At 51.4% G+C, this 17849-nt stretch overlaps 1 protein-coding gene across 1 annotated transcript in view; it reads left to right on the top strand.

Moving 5' to 3' along the window:
* The window catches only part of LOC104396406 (neuronal pentraxin receptor-like), a 34820-nt gene that overhangs the window by 6833 nt on the left and 10138 nt on the right, over positions 1 to 17849 (top strand). The window contains exon 6 of the mRNA XM_010006281.1: positions 4941 to 5246. Within this exon, the coding sequence (XP_010004583.1) occupies positions 4941 to 5246 (306 nt within the window). The remainder of the gene's footprint in view (positions 1 to 4940; positions 5247 to 17849) is intronic.

The following is a 17849-nucleotide window of genomic DNA, read 5'->3' as shown; positions in this document are numbered from 1 at the left end:
GCTGAAGTCATCCTTGAGGACAACCCCTTCAGCTGGAGGTCAGAATGGAAGCTGGTGTGAGATTAGAGAGAGACATAGCGCATGCTATAGTAATCTTCCTCTTTCCCCCCCACTCAGTTTGCTCTTTTTATTTTGCTGTTCCCTCGGCACTCTGCTGAGAGGAATGCAAAACTTGCCAGCTAATCTAATAAAGTCTTGCAAGTGCTATTAAGATACAGAGCCTGATCTGCAGGCTCAGTGGGTGGCTAGCAAAGCCCCCTAGTTGGGATGGCTGTAAATACTAAGGTGAAAAGGCTGGAGAAGGTTAATGGGGAGGAAAGAAGTAAGGGAGAGCCTTAGTGGGAGAGGGGCGGGAGAAGAGGCCAAGCAGCGTGATGTTCTGCTGCTTCGCCCTTCCTTGAACTCTAAAGTTGGAGTTGGGTTTCTTTTGATCTCCTCCCTGTTCGTAAATTATCCCCCAGCGGTTTGAAAACAGACCGTTCCCCTTTGTAGCATTTTGTTCCCCGTCCAGTAGGGAAACCGTAGTTTATGGCAATGTTGCTTGGGAGAACGGTGCTATGAACTGGCTTGCTGTTGCCTTGTCACTTGGAAGACTGCAGAAGAAAGAGGGTGATAAAAAGGCAGAATGGCAGCCAGAAGGGGAAAAGAAGAGCTCTCGCAAATGCTCTTTGGAGCAAGGACTGTGGGAATGCAGGTGGAGAATAAAAGACAAAGCAGAACCAGTAATTTATGAGAATAGCACTACTATGGTGCAGCAGCACTACTGGAAGTGCCTTGATTTTGAAATAATTAGCTAGAAACCCATTGCTTTACAAGATCTTTTTTTGATTTTTTTTGTTTTTCTTCTAAATTGCAGAGGGTTTGATACAAATCAGGTAAGAGAGGCTTTTCTGGGCACGTGTCCATGTACGTGCTTGTGTGCCTCAGTGAGTTAAGGGAATGAATGAACAAATATGCTTGCTGGGCCTCAAGGGACATTTATTCAGAAATAGTAGGGAACAGGGGAGATAAACTAGTTCCCAGGGGCAATGAGGGAGAGCTGTAGAAGCTAAATAAAGGTGATACATATCCCAAAAGGGAAGGTGGGGGGAGGGAAGCAATCCTAGCAATTGCCTTGCTCTCGTGACAGAGCACTGCAGCAAGCCTCCAGAAGCTGCATCCTGATGTAGGCTGAGCTGTAAGCAGAGTGAATTACTTCGTATACATGCTGAGTACTGCTTCAGCAGTGAGAAAATCCTGCAGGTGAAAACAGCAAAACCCAGAGAGGTGGTTTCTATTTGGGAAACTTCTGAGTTAAGCAGCAAACTGTGGTGACACAGCTGAAAGGATTAAATGGGTTTGTTTTTCAAAGACCTCATGCTCATACGGCTTGTGAGTGTGGTCAATTAATGGATCTGTAGTAGGGAGAAGTGCATCTCCAGCAGATAAAACTGAATGCTGAGTCTTCTCCTAACCAGAGGTAGCAGGTTACTTAATGTCAAGTTGGAAGCATGAGAAAGAGAGCCCAGAAAATATGCTGTTCTCTGCAGGGAAGAGTCTTGAGTTCATACAGTTGATGCCTGAATAAACCTGATCCTGTGATAGGAATACTGAGCTTTGCAAGTGAGAGGGCTCTGGGGGCTGGTGTTAGATAAAGCATCTGATACTATTTTTCTTGAAACCTTACCTGGAAAAACAAGCTCAAGGTAAGCTGAATATTTGCATATGGCTCTTTGGAACTGGTCACTGGGGACAACAGTCCCCAGTGGGAGGAGGACTGTCGAGTCCCAGCTTACCCTTTTAATAATCTGGACAAAGAAATTGATGGTACATGTAGTCTACCTGGAGACTACTGAAACGGGAATTTATTAAATGCAGAGAGCTGAAAAATTACTTAGAAACAGCTTCAGCTTTGGTGAAGTACCCCAGAAATAACTGGAAATGTAGACACATAACAAGTAAAGGAGACATGATGGCTCTGGCACACTGGAAAGGTCCTAGACTTGGGCCAGGGCTCTGTGCTAGCTGCTGTGTTAGCACAAAACCAAGATGGGAGTCTGTAAAAATGGGACAGGAGCTGATTAATGTGCTCAGGCTGAGAAAGTAAAATCAGCAGGACTGTGGAAGTGGCCAGGTGGTGACTGTCCCAGCACTATTGCTTTTCATTTAACATAATGGATGGGAAGCTTCACTGAGAAATTTTGGGGTGTATAAGACTGCTGTGGGTGTTTTTGACTGCTTCCCCCAAACATAGGGGAGATGTGGGGGGAGGCCTGATTCCTCATCTGGGTGATGATAGAAGGCATCACTGTGGGCAGGTGGCAATTAGACTTTGCTCTGAACAGAGGGGCACAGAGGGGGCAGAGCTTCTTGCTCTAAGGCATGATTATAGGGTAGGGAATTAATCTAGAAGACATGCAATGTTGGCAGCAGTAGAGGGGCCCTGAAGGATGCCTGTGTCTATCTGCTGAAGCTGTGGATCAAGGATTTTTACCAGTGCATCTGTCCATACCTTCTGCCTGGCTTCCCTCTCCTGCCTTTTGGAAGGGGACATTGTGTTGCACTTTGCTCTTGGCCAAGCAGTGGTAAATTGGCAAGAAGCCCAAAGAACAAAAGCAGCAGTGCTGGAAAGACTGGCTGTGATGAGGATGCAGGGGGGGAAAGGAAGAATAAAGTTGTTAATCCAGACTGTGCTGGTGTGTAATGTCAGAAAGTGAACTGTAGCTTGTGTTGGAGTCTGCCATCTGCTTTGGAGAGACCTGTGAAGACAGAGCAAGCACAGTCCTAGATGTGCATCTGTCTATGCCTGTGACTCCTTGATGGGATCTGTGGGGTCTCTTAAGTTGTGGATCATTGGGATGGGAGGGGGAGAGCTGATGCGTGGTGCTGGGAGTTCATCTGCTGCTGCTGCATGCTCCAGCCTGTAGGATGCCTGGGACAGGAACTGTGCCTAGCTATTCATTTTCTGAACAGTTTGGGGCATGGAGTAATGTGTGGGACTGAGCAGAGAGAAACTAGGTGGACGCTGGGATGCTTCCTGCTACAGTGTGATGTGTTTGGGCTGGGAACATTTCCCTCTGGCTAAGTGAAACAATCCTGTACGGTCCAGGGTGGATACGGAGTATCTGTGCCTGCCTTGGCAGTCATGTTACTCATCCCTGACTCTTTGTCAGTTGGCTAATACGAAGTCTAGAGTCCTCGGTTCCACTGAGCCTCTAGTCTGCATTTTCACATACGGGGTGGGGGGAGAAGGAGAGGCCTCATCTTTGCAGCCCTTTTAAAGCCGGGATGCAAGTAGTTACTGCAGGACATGATCCTCCAGCATTAGCTAGGGAGAAACAAAATGTCTTCGTGTTTCTCTTCTCTGCTTATTCAGGATCTTCTGCAGTTCCCATGGGGATCTTGGTGGGAGAAGAGGGGCACTGGGTGACAGCGGAGTTGTGGGGGTGTAGGGACAAGGCTTTGAGCTTATTGTGCAAGAGCTGGCTGGGGCCCCTCGTTTAGGTCTGTTAGATCTCTGCTTTTGCAGGCACGTTTTTTTTTTTCCCCAAGCGTTTCTCTGGTAGGAGGCACAGCCTGCAGGGTGACAAAAGGGATGGTGTTGGAGTGCTTAAGCTCTGAGCTGGCAAGGAGCCATCCCGGACTTGGCGTGTGCTAAGGGGCAACAGGATGGAAAAGTTGGGGAGGCAAAGCAGCTGTCTTCTTCTAGCAGTGCAGTTCTTTTTGTGCCCACGAGGTGGGGGAAGCTGCTCACTAGATGGGCAATCAGGGGGCTTGCTTGTACCCTCCGGGCCTGGGAGACTTCTGCCTGTGACCACCACTGAGAGGGAATAAGGAAAGAGTTTTCTTTGTACAAGGAGCCAGGGGGCGTGTGGGAGGCTGAGCTCCACAAGGGTGATGTAAGAACATGCTTTGAGTTTCCATGCCCACAGGGTCTTCAGGTCATACTGCCTCAGCTTACTAAGGAAACTGTTGTTCCTGCTGCCAGAAAATGTTCTTGTCTCTGTTGCATGAACCAGGGCAGTTTTTGGAACTATCTCCAAGCACCAGAAGAGTTTAACAGTCTTATTCCCCTGCTTTGGCTCTCGAAGAAGGCACCAAGCAGTTGAAACTGCTTTGTTTCATTTGTACGTTTCGAACAAGTGTGATGTTCAAAAGGACAAGGCAGTCTCTTTTTTGGAGATGCAGTTAGACTTGAGTTCCAGCTGGCCTGCTCTCTGGCTTTAAGCACTAGACCTTGTTCCCACAGCAGAGTAAAGATAGCTTGGTTGTGGACTGTAGTTAAAGCTAAGCTTTGGGTCTTTGACTTCCTTGTGCTTAACTAGAACAGCTCTGTCAGACCACCCTCACCCGTCCCCATCTGTGTTCCTCAAGACCCCTTTCTACCATGCTTTCCAGAGAAGATGAGTCTGGTTGTGGGAAGGGAAGAGGGAACTGGATGCATTACTCTTCCTTTCCCCCTCATCTCCTGCTGATTTCAGAGGACCAGTTACAGCCCCCTGTCTTGGGACTAGTACATAATTTTGGGTGCTAACGCAATGCCAACAGCCCCAAAGCCCAGGAGGACACTTGGTGGTTCCACTGATGGTGAAGGGTTGTGCACGTGGGCTGACGATGACTGAGAGGGGGGCCTTGGAAACCGTGAACTGTGACCCTGGAAAGTGACTAGAGGGTGGCAGTTGCCTCCTAGGAAAAGCACCGATCAACGGGGGCACAGCCTAGGCTGTAACTAGCTGCCCAGTAAGGATTTAGACCGTGCCGTGTGCCTGTGTGGCAGCTGTGCCATAGCTACCAATAGTCCATAGGTGTGTATGTGTGCTTGTCACTAACATGGGTGCAAATGTGAGTTGTCACTGCTGTTAAGCATTTGTCCTGAGGCGAGCAATGCCCAACTCGAGATTTGGCTGCACCTGGGCTACCGCTCTGACCCTGTTTTTTTCTTTCTCTCCCCACCACCGCAGGCTCGGGCCCAGGCCGAGGCCCTCCACATTGGGGATGTACACTTTTCTGTCAAGCCTGGTTCCAGCACCTCCTCTCCCAAGCTCCACTCCAGCGCCGCGGTGCACCGGCTCAAGAAAGACATCCGGCGCTGCCACCGCATGTCGCGGCGCCCCTTGCCCCGCCCAGACCCCCAGAACGGCGGGAGCGTGGGCGGCGGGGCTGGCATCCGTCCTCCCGTCTCACCCTTCTCGGAGACCGTCCGCATCATCAACCGCAAGGTGAAGCCCCGTGAGCCCAAGCGCAGCCGCATCATCCTCAACCTCAAGGTGATTGACAAAGGTGGGAAGCCAGCCAACGGGGCTGGGGGCCTGGCTCGGCCGCAGATCCCCTCCCGGAACCGCGTCATCGGCAAGAGCAAAAAGTTCAGCGAGAGCGTCCTCCGCACCCAGATCCGCCACATGAAGTTCGGCGCCTTCTCGCTCTACAACAAGCCGTCCACTGCGCCTGCCCCCTCTCTGGAGAGCAAAGGGGAGGCTGAAGGCTCCCAGGCCACCTCCTGTGGGCTCATTATGAGCTCTACCCCCTATGATGCCCCCAGCTCCAGCTCCTCCGGCTGCCCATCGCCCGCCCCTCACTCCTCCTCCGACCCAGATGATTCCCCTCCGAAGCTGCTCCCCGAGACCCTCAGCCCAGCCATACCCGACTGGCGCGAGTCAGAGGTCCTTGACCTGTCGATCCCACCTGAGTCGGCTGCCACCAGCAAGCGTTCTCCCACAGGAGGGTGCAGTGGGGGGCAGACACCCTCCTTGTCCCTTTCCTCTTCTGACCCGGAGCAGGAGGCTGGCGACTGGCGTCCCGAGATGTCCCCTTGCTCTAACGTGGTGGTCACAGATGTCACCAGCAACCTCCTCACTGTCACCATCAAGGAGTTCTGCAACGCAGAGGATTTTGAGAAGGTGGCGGCAGGCGGTGGCAGTGGAGGAGGCAGCAGCAAGTGAGCAGCCAGGTCCCCCCTGCTCCAGGGGAGTGGGGGGAGCTCTACCTGCAAGAAGTCGTGGTGCGAATGGCTGTCCTTAGTTCTCTCCTTCTCCCCTTGACTGTCCCTCTGCCCTCACTGGCACCCTTCCTGCTCCTTTCTTCCTGCCTGCTCCCTCTTGCCTAGAGGCTGGAGTGTCAGTGGGAGGGAGCAGGGGCACCCACCATTCTGGGTGCCGCTGCTGCTGGGAGGAGGCAGGGAGGGTCATGGTGGGGCTGGGGCTTGGTTATTTGTCCTTGAGTGTGGTGTTGTCCAACAGGTGGTGGAGCCTTTGGGGATAAGGGGTGGGTGAGTGTGTCTGTGTGCCTGTGGGGTTGGTGGGGAAGGTGTTCTTTCCCCTCCTTCCACTTCCATCTGTGACAAAAACTGAAGAGAAGCTTCAGACCCTCGAGGGGAGGATGTACGAGGATTGGAGCCCTCGCCCACTCCTCCCTGAGCCTTGTCCCACAATGTGCATGCAGTCTCTTCCTTTCCTATGGTTCCCCCTTGGCATGAATGCAATCCTGCCATCATTCCCGTTATTTGCCTGTAACCTGGGTCTGCACTGTCTTCGTGGCAGTGGCTGATCCAGATGCCTCCAGAGCAAACAGGAGAGGGGCAGGTCAAGTGTCATGCCTGGAAGGTGCTTGAGACAAAGCTGGGATAGTGGGGTTGCCTCATGCAGCATGCCCCCCTGATATTGGCTTCCCGTTTCCTTTGATTATTGGTGCTACCTTGGCAGTTGTATGGGTGCTTTCAGGTGGCCTGGTCCCTCCTTCTCTCCTGCATCTTCCAACTGTCTCAGCTTTGCAGGGGGAAGGGAAGACAAGGGGAGTCTGCCTCTGGCCCAGATCTTCCTCCTGGTGTTCATCACTTGCACTTGCTTAGGGGAGAGGGCATGAAATGCCTTTCCCTGGCCTTTCCGTGGTGGAAGTAGGAGTGGGCCATGCATCCATCCTTCAGTCTGGGGGAAGATACGACAGCTTGAGGCTGGTCTCCTGCCTCACACATAGGGTTCCCCCAACTCTTTTGTTTCCTCCTGCTCCCTGGGCAGGCGTGAGAGATGGAAGGGTGGATGCTAAGGTGGGTCAGTTTGCTCTTCCTGCTTCCTTTCAACTGCTCTTCCTTCCCTGTGGTGGATGGCCTGGAAGGGGTTCACCTCTGTCTTCTCAGCATCTGAAACAGCCCTTACAACTGTCAACCAAAGGTGCTAATACGAAATAGCTCTCTTGCATCGTATGCATGTGCGCTGGATCTCTTCCCCCAGGGCTCCTTTGAGCTGATTACAAATTCCTTCTCTTCCCCCTAGCAAGAGAAGGGGGCAAGACTACAGCTTGCCCTTCTTTGCCCACAGCTTCCTCTTTGCCTGACCACCCTTGTTCACATCCAGAATAAGCTCTCTCTTTCTCCTGCCATTTCTGGCTTGCTCCATTTCTTCCTGAGTCCTAAGCTTCATGGTGAGATGCCATTCCTGTGCTCTCCCTTCTCCCCCTACTTGCACAGGGCTTAGCCTGTAGGGGCAAGTTAAAGAGGTGCTGATCAATCAGTGGGAGAGCCTCACCCTCTCAGCCCTGTCCCACATATTTGGGATGGGGCAGAGGAGTGTCACTTCTACGTATTTGCTGCAGAGGTGAAAAGGGTGGAAGAAATACCCCCATGCCAGGGCTCACCTGCTTACAAACCTGCCCTGGGTGGGTGAACATGAGTGGAATCAACCCCTCTGGTGCTTCCACACAAGGATGCTCAAGAGCTGCCAGCTCCAAGGAGTGCTCTTGTGTGGAGTAGTGATTTTGTGGTCATGGTGGTCTGAGGGTAGAAGGGAGGCAGTTTGTGGGAGAGAGGTAATGTTTTTCTGCCCAAGGGATGTTGTTGGGGTGGCAGAGGGATAGACCAGCTTCTGACCTTAATTAGGGCTTCTGTGCCCAGAGCTTGTCTTTTCCCTGCCTCCAGCGCCTGGGTCGGTGTAATAAAATCTTTGCTGCCCTCCCCACAAGCCTTGCCTCGCAGTGGGTGGAATTCAAAGCCATGGGGCATGGTGAATTCACACCAGCTGCAGCTGGATGTCTGTACAGAGTCCGAGGGGGATTCCAGGTGCTGTTAGCACCACCCTTTCAACACCTCTTTCTTTTTTCTTTCCTTGATTAAAGAGCTTAATGGACTCTTTGGGGATGCAGCTGCATTTGCAGCTGAAGCTAGGGGCAGGGAGAAAGACTTCCCCATTCCATTTACCAAGCTAAGGCTTCCTGTAACTTGTTGGACTTGTGTGTGTGTCTGTATTAATACCTGCCTGTATTTTTCGTGTCTCTACTTTTGCATCTTTCCTGTGCCTGGCACACCCAGGGATCCCTTATTTTAGCATAGCCTATCCATTTGACTGCAGCTTCAAAGATGAGCAGTTTGTAGGCGTAGGGAAAAGCTCGCTCTTACGGAAACAGTGAGGAGATTCCTCTCTTTATTTCCCCCCCCCCTCCATCTCAACAAGAATTATTCTGCGGCTGTGAGATAAGAGGAGCTTCCTTGTGGGGTGGATACAAACTGGCCAGTCACTTTAGGTTGTTGAGTTACTGTTTGGCGTGTATGTGGTGATGTGTTTTGTTTTGTGGTATTGAGGTTCTGGAAAAAAAAAAAATAGAAGCGTTTAAGTGGGAGATAAAAGGGAACTTTAATAGGAAATTCTTGATGTGTTTTGGCCAAGGTGTGTGTTTGCTTGGCAGAATTCTTTTCCCCAGTGTCTCTTGTATGGTGTTCTTTGGGAGCAGGGGACAGGAATTGTTTAATTGAAGGGGTTTTGCCTTTCTCCAGAGTGACAAGCGAGGGAACTGTCTGTGAAGAGCAAAACAGTGGGTCATTGTAGGGATACTCCGTGAGGACCTTCTTCCTGTGGTGAGGATATGAGGGGACTTGTTGTGTCAAAGGAACTTGTGCAGGACCTCCTCTTTGTGGAGGAGGAAAGGAGTATGATCCGGCTTGCAGACACAGCTTGACTGCTTGTGTGACGTATCCCTCCTTGGGTGGGTCACCAGGTGGGAACTAAACCCTGAACTTCTGGATCCGAAATGAGGATCCTGTGCTGTTCTGAGTTACATATTTGTTAACTTGAATGCAGCAGCAGCCTCAAGTTCCCACAGGTGGACAAGCCACTTGAGGCTGACTAACCTACCTTTGTATTCATGTGGGTTACACTCCTCCTTCTGAATTTTTGCCCTTACTCTTTAATGGAGCTGGGAAAGCAGATCCATCTATGCCCTTCATAAAGGGCATAGGATTGAGGGAGGAGTTTATTTGAAAGTATCCCCTTCCCTTCCCCATAACCCTTAGAAAAAAAACAAAACACAAAACAGGGAGATATTCTCTGTGTCTGTGCCATGTTTGTTCTCGTCGTCGTGTTTTTAGAGGAGATTTTATGATGGAGTGGAAAAAGTGAAATTATTAGTTTTGCATAAAAAAAAATAAAAGGTTAAAAAAAATTTCTACAGGGAGACAGCGAGAGAGAGAGTTTAAAAATTAATAATAAATGCAGTGATTGCACAAACTAGTGGTATTAGATGGTCCTTAGAGAAAAGAGTATTTTGTAGTATCGAAGCGTGTGTGTCTGGGATGGTGTTTGGCTTGCTTGAACTGGAGGAAAGGCATTCTGGGACTAATCAGCCGTCTCTGAGCTGAAAAGGCAAGTTGTATGTTGGAGGAACCCTGTCTACAAACCCTTCCCGTCCTTGCCTCCCAAGTGTTGGAGTGAGTTCCCGTCCCTCCCATACCTCTCCTGTGAGCTAAGGTGGAGTCTCCAAGTGGTTTTCCGGCCGAGCGGCCCTCAGAAATGGCTGGTCATGTTCTGCCAGAACATGGATCAGGCCGCCAACATGGAAACAGTTGACTTACTTTGCATGCACAGCAAGCTGCTAAAATTTGGGGTTGGCATGTACCTTTCCTGCCAAGTCACCATCTCTTCTCTTTTCCCTTCCCTATATCCAAGCAGGATTAAACACAGTGGGCTTATCTTCCGGGAAGCAGCTATGCCTCCCCTCCGTAGGGTCTCTTAGCTTCTTCCAGCATCAGGTATGGAGTGGCATTTTTCCATATAGGATTCACCCCATCAGGACAGAGAACCAAGTCTCATCTGTATGTAGTCCAGCATCCCATCTCTGACAGTAGCTGGGTCTTCAGGGGCAGATGAGAGAGCTGCCCTGTGTGCTCTGAAGGTGTTTCTGAGTGAGGTACACCCTCTTCTTGAGACCAGCAAATGCTGGAGGTTTTGGGGGTGGATAGAGAAGAGGAGCACCCTGACAGGACTGTGCTTGAGTAGGGCTTCCATCTTCTGCTCCAGCTTCCTGGAGGGTGGCAGGGAAGAGTTGCCTGAATGTTTCTTCGACGCAAGGATACGATTATTGTGTGCTGGCTTCCCCATCCAAGATGTCTCTGCTGGGCCTTCATCTGGTGTGTGGGAGTGACTGCAGGGAAGAGGGAAGCCACCAGATGTTGGTGTCTGAACAGAAGGTGGCAGGCAGGGAATGCTAGGACAGCTTCTATTCTCTGGACTTTTCTGGTGCCCTTGGCTTTGCAGTGGCAGGTGACGGCTGTCTCGATGCCTCTCATAGCCTGGGCTGCTCTTGGGAATTTCTCTCTCTGCCCATTGAGCTCTGTCAGTGCTTCCCACAGCCTTCAGCTTGGAGTGGCAGCCTCCTGTCTCGTGCTCTCTTTTTCTTCTTGCTGAGCAGAGCGGGGCTGGGGAGGCGTGAAGCTAATGAGATGCAGGCTCCTTTTGAGAAGGAAAACAGAGAATGTGGCGAGCAGGCCCAGCTGTGGTGAGCCACTACTTCATTTCTGTTTTCAAAAAGAGAAAGGGAGCATTTCTCCATGTCTCCCATTACTGAATTTCCCAGGGAGATTTTATGAAATATACTAAACAAAAAAACCCCAGTCCTGCTTTTTACCAAGCAGGAGCTGTCTCTGAGCTGAGTCTTCCTAGGGATTTCACTCCCATTCCCAGCCCCTCTTTGTAGAGGAGGTTTTGGCAGCTCCCACTGTTTGGAGATTATTACCTTCCTGGGGACCTCCTGACAGAAAGAGGTTACTGTGCTGAAGGATGGTGTCCCGAGTCCCCCACGCTTCTGCCCACCCCAGGCTGTGGCATTAGTGGGGCTGCTCAGGTCCTTCTTCCCAGGGAGGTGTAACAAACCTGAAGTGCGTGTCTGGCTACGTGCTTATTTACCCTCTCGCCTCCTTCCCCACCTTCCAACAAGACCTTTTCCTCCTTGCCTGGCGCATCCTTTTACTCCAATGTCGCTTGCTTTTGCTGCATTTTTCAACTGCCCAATAATCATGCAAGAGCTGGGATCTTATTTACTTTTTATATATAAATATATAAATATAAAAGAAACCCTTCCCTCTTTCCCCCTGTCTCACCTGCCACCCCGCACGCAGCCTTCCTGATCTCTGCTCTGAAGGTGGTGTGCTCCAGAGGGTTGACTTGGGGCCAGGGATTTGGTGCCTCCTGGGTTCTGTTCCTTCTTGGTTTGCCGTGGCCTTTCTGCCAGCTGTGTCACTGCCCTGTGCCTCAGTCTCCCTCGTGTGAAGGGGGCGGTGGGTGGAGGGGACCATCCTGCTGAGGGTGCTGGCAGCCCAACTCCCACGGCGTTTGCACAGAGCCGGAGGAGTGCCGAGTATTGCTTCAGAAATCCCCCTCTCCCTGCCCGTGCTTCCTTCCCTAGGCAACTCCTCAAGTATCTTCATTTCATCGATGCTTTGGGGTTGAGCAAATTAGTGGCTTTATTTTCTTCTCTTCTATTTTTCAGGTCCTTCCCCAGAGCGCAGTGTGTATGGTTTCTTTTTGGGGGTGTAGATGGGAGGAGATGTTGGAGTCTTACCTCCATCCTCACTATTGCCCTTCAGTTCTCTACTTCTCTCCCCTTTTGCTGTTGCCCTGTGTCAGACTGTGTCCAGTGGGGATTGCACCTTTGTCTGTGCAGCATCAACAGCCTTGGCACAAGAAGCTTCACATGTGTTCTGTATGGTGCATCTGAAGTGCCCTGTGTCCCAAATGCCTCACCTGTAAGTATGTCACAGGGCCCTAAGTTCTTCCTTCTCCCTTTCTTTACATTTCTCCTTCCAGGAATGAAGGGAGGTGTAGTCAATTTGCCCTTCCCATGGTGATGGGCTGCCTCTGGCAGCTCTTCTGCTCACAGAATTGTCACGAGTTGGAAGGGACCTCTAGAGATCATCCAGTCCAACTCTCCCACTAAAGCAGGATTCCCTAGAACACATTACTCAGGACTGCATCCTGGTGGGTTTAGAATATCTCCTGAGAAGGGGACTCCACAACCTCCCTGGGCAGCCTGTGTCAGGGCTCTGTCACCCTCACTGTGAAGAAGTTTTTCCTCATATTTAAATGGAACTTCCAGTGTTCCAGCTTGTGCCTGTTGCCCCTCATCCTGTCACTGGGAACTACTGAAAAGAGTCTGGCTCCATCCTCCTTGCACCCACCCTTTAGATACTTGTAGGCATTAATAAAGTCTCCCCTCAGCCTTCTCTTTTCCAGGCTAAAGAGTCCCAGCTTTCTCAGCCTTTCCTTGTGATAGGAGGGATGCTCTAATCCCCCAATCATCTTTGTTGTCCTCTGCTGGACTCTCTCTAGTAGTTCTTTGTTCCTTCCAGCTTCTGCGTGGGGGGAAACAAGACGTCTCCAGAACTGTCGGAAAGCGCAGTCCTTGGGCTGAAGCTCCCTTCACCTTGGTTGAATTGTTCTGTGCTTTTGAGCCCTCTCTCTCCAGACACCCATCCCAGAGTGCCAGCAGAGATGGCACTGGAGATGGAGGAGTGGGGATGCCCTCTGTGCTCCTGAGCTGAGCAGAGCAGGGAAGTGGGCAGTGAGCAGCATGGTGCTGCAGCGTAGGGAAGGAGGAAGGTGACAGAAGAGCAGCAAGATGTGGTCAAGGTGATGCCAGCTTCAGCAGTGGCTCAGAAAACACATCTAGTGGGAGGGAAGGGTCACAGTCAGGACAAGCAGCTGAAGCTCCTGTTGCAGAATTCTTGACTTCGTTCCTTGTTCAGCTGAGCATTTAGAGCTTGCACTAAACCGCAGGAGCGCGGCAGGTGCATCAGAGCACTTTGTGGGGCTTTAGGGCCTCATAAGACTGGGAGAACCCTTCTGGGCAGAGCAGCAGGTAGGTGCTCTTTTGCTTGTAGGTTGCTCTTTAGCTGTCCTGGAGGGAGCCTGCTGCTTCCAGCCCTCCTGGCTGCAAAGGGGGACATAGTCTTTAGGTCAAGTTCTCAAATGGAACAAAAAACCAAAACTCATTAGGGTTACTCTTTTTTTAAGAAAAAAACAAAAATGGTTACGCCCATGTTGATGCTGTCCTCTCCTCCTTTTCTCCTCTCCCCTGCCATTAAGCCTTGTATGCTCCTTAAGAATAGAGAACTCTCTATTTTGTGATATTTTCCCTCCCGTTTTCTTTTTGGTTAGAAAGTTGGGTGGTGGTGGAGGACAGGGGCCTGCCTCATCTGTTCCTTCCTTTCACCTTTCCCAGTGCCAAGCTTAGGCTCAAATCCTGCAGATTCCTGCAAATACTGAACTTTGAGCAGGCGAGTTATCCCACTGAGCTCTGTGGTACTTGGGTGCTTCAGATTCTGCCTGTGCTTGAGTTTTGGCAGCATCAGAGCCTTATCCTTTCTCTTAGAGAAGGTCAGACCTAACTCCTAGAGTACTGGTGGTTCTGGTGCAACCCATCTGTCTCTTTATTTCCCCTCACTTGGCATACAGAGTGAAGGTGGAATTTTTTTTTTTTTTTAATTTAAAATAAACCTAAATATGTATCTTTTTTTTATTTTGAAAAAAAATGCATTTAAGGATTGTGCACGGATGAATTGTATATCTATATATTTTTTTTTGTCTTGCAATTTTCATTTTAAATATAGTGTTTGTTCAGTTTTGTTTTGTTTTTAATCCAGTTCCCAGCTGGCTAAACTCTGTCTAGAGCGGATGGGTGGGAGGCTTAGCCACTGGAAGGGTGATCGAATCACCCCTTCCCCTGGCGCTTCCCACAAGAAAATGGTTTGCTCCAGGTTTGGGGGTGGGGGTTGTGCTAATTACTCTTGTATTCTTGTACATTTTGTTCTTTCTGCTGCTCTTGAATATTGTATCAATGCCAGAAATGGGGAGTTAATCTAAAAAAAAAAAAAATTAACCCCAATAAATTGTTACATTCCAAAGCTTGTTGTCTTCTGTTCCTTGGGTGGGCTGTGACCTGCTCTGGGCGTGAGCAACCTGTGAAGCTGGCAGTGGGGATACAGAAAAACCTGCCCTAAGCTGGCATAGATCAGCTCTGTGGTACTTTCTCACACACCATGGTTTGAGTCTTCAGACCTTTCTGGACCGAGAAGCTCTGACAAAGGACAAGGGAGACCTCTGTAATGCTGAGGGAAGGGGGGCACTTTGGGAAGGCCAAACTGTAGCAAGTGGGACCTGAGCACCCTCCAATGTGCTTTGCAAACCTCCCGTGGCTCTCCTGCATCCTTTTCTTTTAAAAATGAAATTGGATCCATGGCTGAAAAATACTTGGGGCTTTTTAGCTTAACCCAACTCCAAAATGTGGGCCTAAGTGCGCTTTGTGACATGCTAATCTAAGAAATAGAGTGAAAAATACTCGATGTGTGTACTTAAAAAGCCCCATATTCATTCCATTAGCCTCTCCCCTGTAGAAGCTGTGTAAAAAGGCTACAGCAAAATTTCAGGTGGGAAAAGTGCTGTTGATGTGAGATGTGATGGGGGAAGTGGGTGGGTTTTGGATGAAGAGGTGCTCTTCAGGCCGACAGGGGAGAAGAGTTGGAAGTGGGTAATTCTGGGTGCTGGGAAAGGGCAGTGTCTGGGCACAGCTTTGCACTGCCCCCATTGAGCTGGCTCCCAACAAAACATCCTCAGGGCTGCCCTTCTGCTCTGTGACCTGGGTCTCAACCAGACAGGGAGAGTGGGCTGAGCTGGGTATTCCTGGGTGTGAGTTGCTGCTTTGTTAGCAAAGGCTGCAGGTGCCTTGAAAAGCTTCTCCAGTGTTTGAAGTTCAGAAAATCACAGAAGAGCCCTTCCCAATGGTGATGTGTTTTGACTGGCCAGGTGCAGAGAATGCTGCCCACCAAAGCCAAGCACTCTCTCCCTTGCTCCCTTTTGCTCAGAGGCTAGTAGGCTTTTGGCTGGATCTGAGTGCTGTAGATGAAGCCACCTCTGACCCACACTTTCGGAAGATGGAGGAAGGAGGCAGACACCAGCCTTTACTGGACACATCCAGCAAGGTCCTGCAGGAGTGTGCTGGTACAGACAGAACCTGTAACTGGGGAGAGGTGATGCAAGAAACATCTGAATGCCTGTGAGACCAGGAAATGAAAGAAGACAGTATTCCCAGACTGCATGGAATCTACAGATCCCCAAGTGAGATGGACTGAAGTTTCCTGATCTCTGGAGAAGATGGAGCCAGGTCCATAGGGTGGCAGCTGCAGATGAGCCCTTTTGCCTCATTACGGTGGCCCTGGGTGTGCCGCTGAGCTTGGTGATAGCTCTGGGGGGAAATCTGCCACTCCAGAGGCCCTGGGTTACTCTCCCCCAGGGAAAAGCTCTTCCCCTTTCATCATCTCCAGCAGCCTGCAGGCCTGAGCATCATGAATGGCCCAGAGCTGCGCTGTTCCCACAGGGAAGGTTGGATGGGGGGCAGTGTAACTGCCCAGCTCAGAGCACGTAGTCTTCTTTCTCCCATGCCAGCAGCCCATCCCAAATGTCCCTCTCACCCAGCGGCTGCAGCAGAGGAGTCCCTTGGCCTGCTTTGCCCTGCCTGCAGCCATCCCTTAGGGACAGCTACCAGCCTGAGACAACGTTTGGGTGTTAATTAGATGGAATAAAATCCCTTAATCGCTCACTCCCTATCCCCCGGGGTGAATCCATGACTTGTTGTTAAAACCACCTTCTGTCACCAATCCTGTTCAAAATCAAGTTTCCCTAAAGCCCCCTTCTTCACCTCTCCCCACCCTGTCACCTGCAGGAGGGTGGGGTTTCATCATCACTGCATCCTTGCAGAGCTGGCTGCCCAGCCAGCGTCTTTGAATCGCTATTCATGGGACAGCAAGGAGGCTGCTCATCAGTCTGAGTCATCACCCCCTGCAAAAATCTATTTTTGCCACCTCGATGTCTCCAGGAAGAAGCTGTGGTCCTTGCTAAGGGAGAGGTCGAGACCCCAGGAGCAGCGAGCCCTGCCCTGCTGCAGCACTTAATTCTTTGACTTCCTGGCACAGGTGAGCTGGCCAGGGCTGGTGTGCAGGTGCATACTCACCCCACTCACCATCACAGTGGCATCAGCCAGAGGCACAAACCCCACCGCCACGATCCTGCAGCCTTTGGCACTAAAATCTGGATGGCTGGGCCAGTGCAACACCCCCAGCACAGCATGACTTCCACCAGCCAGGGACCTGAAAAGCCTAGTAGAGGTGTAGGGTATTTTTTTTGCAGGGGTGCAGGAAAAGGATGCCTTTCCAAGCCTGACCTGCACACTGTGGGGTGGGCTGGTCCAGCACCTACATGAGTTTGTATTGAATCTACTCCTTCATGGTCACTGACAGGAGTGGGCAGGCTGCAGGCAGGGGGTGACACGAGGGGGTACAATCCCCTGCCACTGCCAGGAGGAGGCAGGTCAGTTATTCTTTTTGTGTTCCAGGGAGCAGGCTTCCATTTTCTTTGCATCCTACACCAGCACCCACCTGTCCCAGCACTTTGAGATCTCATCTGTCTGACCACCAGGGCCAGACCCCTGTCTCTGAGCTTTCTTCACATCCACCTTCTCAGTCCCCTCCACGCCCATCTCTGCTTTTCCTCCTCACAGTTTCCTTCATCTCTTCCTTAAACCACCTCATCTGACTTTCTCCCCACAGCCTCTTAGCACTGTGAGCCAGGCAGGCCCGGCTGGTGATGAGGGTGGTGATTTTGGGGGGCTGGGGTGCAATGCACTCTGCAAGGAGAGAGGGTGGCCATGCCCCACGGGCAGGATCCCACTCTGTGCTTGAACGAAGCCGAATCTGAGGAGCCTTTGTAACTCTGGCTCACGATCCACTCAAATATGCCCCGAGGGTGGAAGATGTAATCTCTACCAGTGTTTCATATCCAGCTCTGGAGCTGTTTTAAGGACACATGCTGCTGCTTCCCTGACGGCTGGGAAGGATTTCCTGCCATTTCCGAGCAGAGCTTAAAGCTGGTTTTGTTTGCTTTCCCTCCTGGCTTGCCTGGACTGCAAAGCCTGGCGTTCCTGGGAAGGAGAGAAGGCACAGCAGGGCTTGTGTCAGGTGGGCACTGCTGGGGCAAGGAGGAAGAGGGTGTCTGAAGTACCTTCTTTACCAGTGGTTTAGGATAAAATGACGATAGGGGAAGATTAAACATATTTATTTTCCAGATGGGTATCATGGGTGTGCAGGGCAGGGGGGTGAGGCATCCCGTGGCTGCAACACTTAGGGCTTGGGTAGGAGAGCAGGACAGCCACCCAGCCACCACCCCAGGGGTGGCACCTCCAAGAGCTGGAAGGGAAGGCTGCTGGTTTCATCGTTAGGAGAAACGCAGGAAGACTCAGCCAGCAGCCCCAAGGACCCTCCTGGGGGTCCCTCATTGCGAGGTGTTGATCCTCAGGCTAACGAGGGGCCCTTTACTTCCAGCCTAAGCCATCTCGCAAAGGGAAAATCCTGGCTGGGGCCGTTCCGGAGCAGCAGGCTCCGGCCAGACCCGCTCCCAGCGAGCCCAGCCTGGCCCCGGCCCGGGCTGCCCCCGCGGTACCTTCCCCTTCTCCTCCCCGTCTCGGGCGTCCCTTGCCCGTTCACTCCCCACCGCCCGGGGAGGGGGATGCTGGGCGTGCGGCGGGGGTCCCTGCGGGGGGCAGGGCCGGGGGGGCTGCGGGGCCGG

This window comes from Chaetura pelagica, unplaced genomic scaffold (genome assembly GCF_000747805.2).
Source record: "Chaetura pelagica isolate M959 unplaced genomic scaffold, ChaPel_1.0 scaffold530, whole genome shotgun sequence".
NCBI lineage: Eukaryota > Metazoa > Chordata > Aves > Apodiformes > Apodidae > Chaetura > Chaetura pelagica.
Note: the sequence above shows the minus strand (reverse complement) of the source record. Positions and strands in the feature narration are given on the sequence as shown.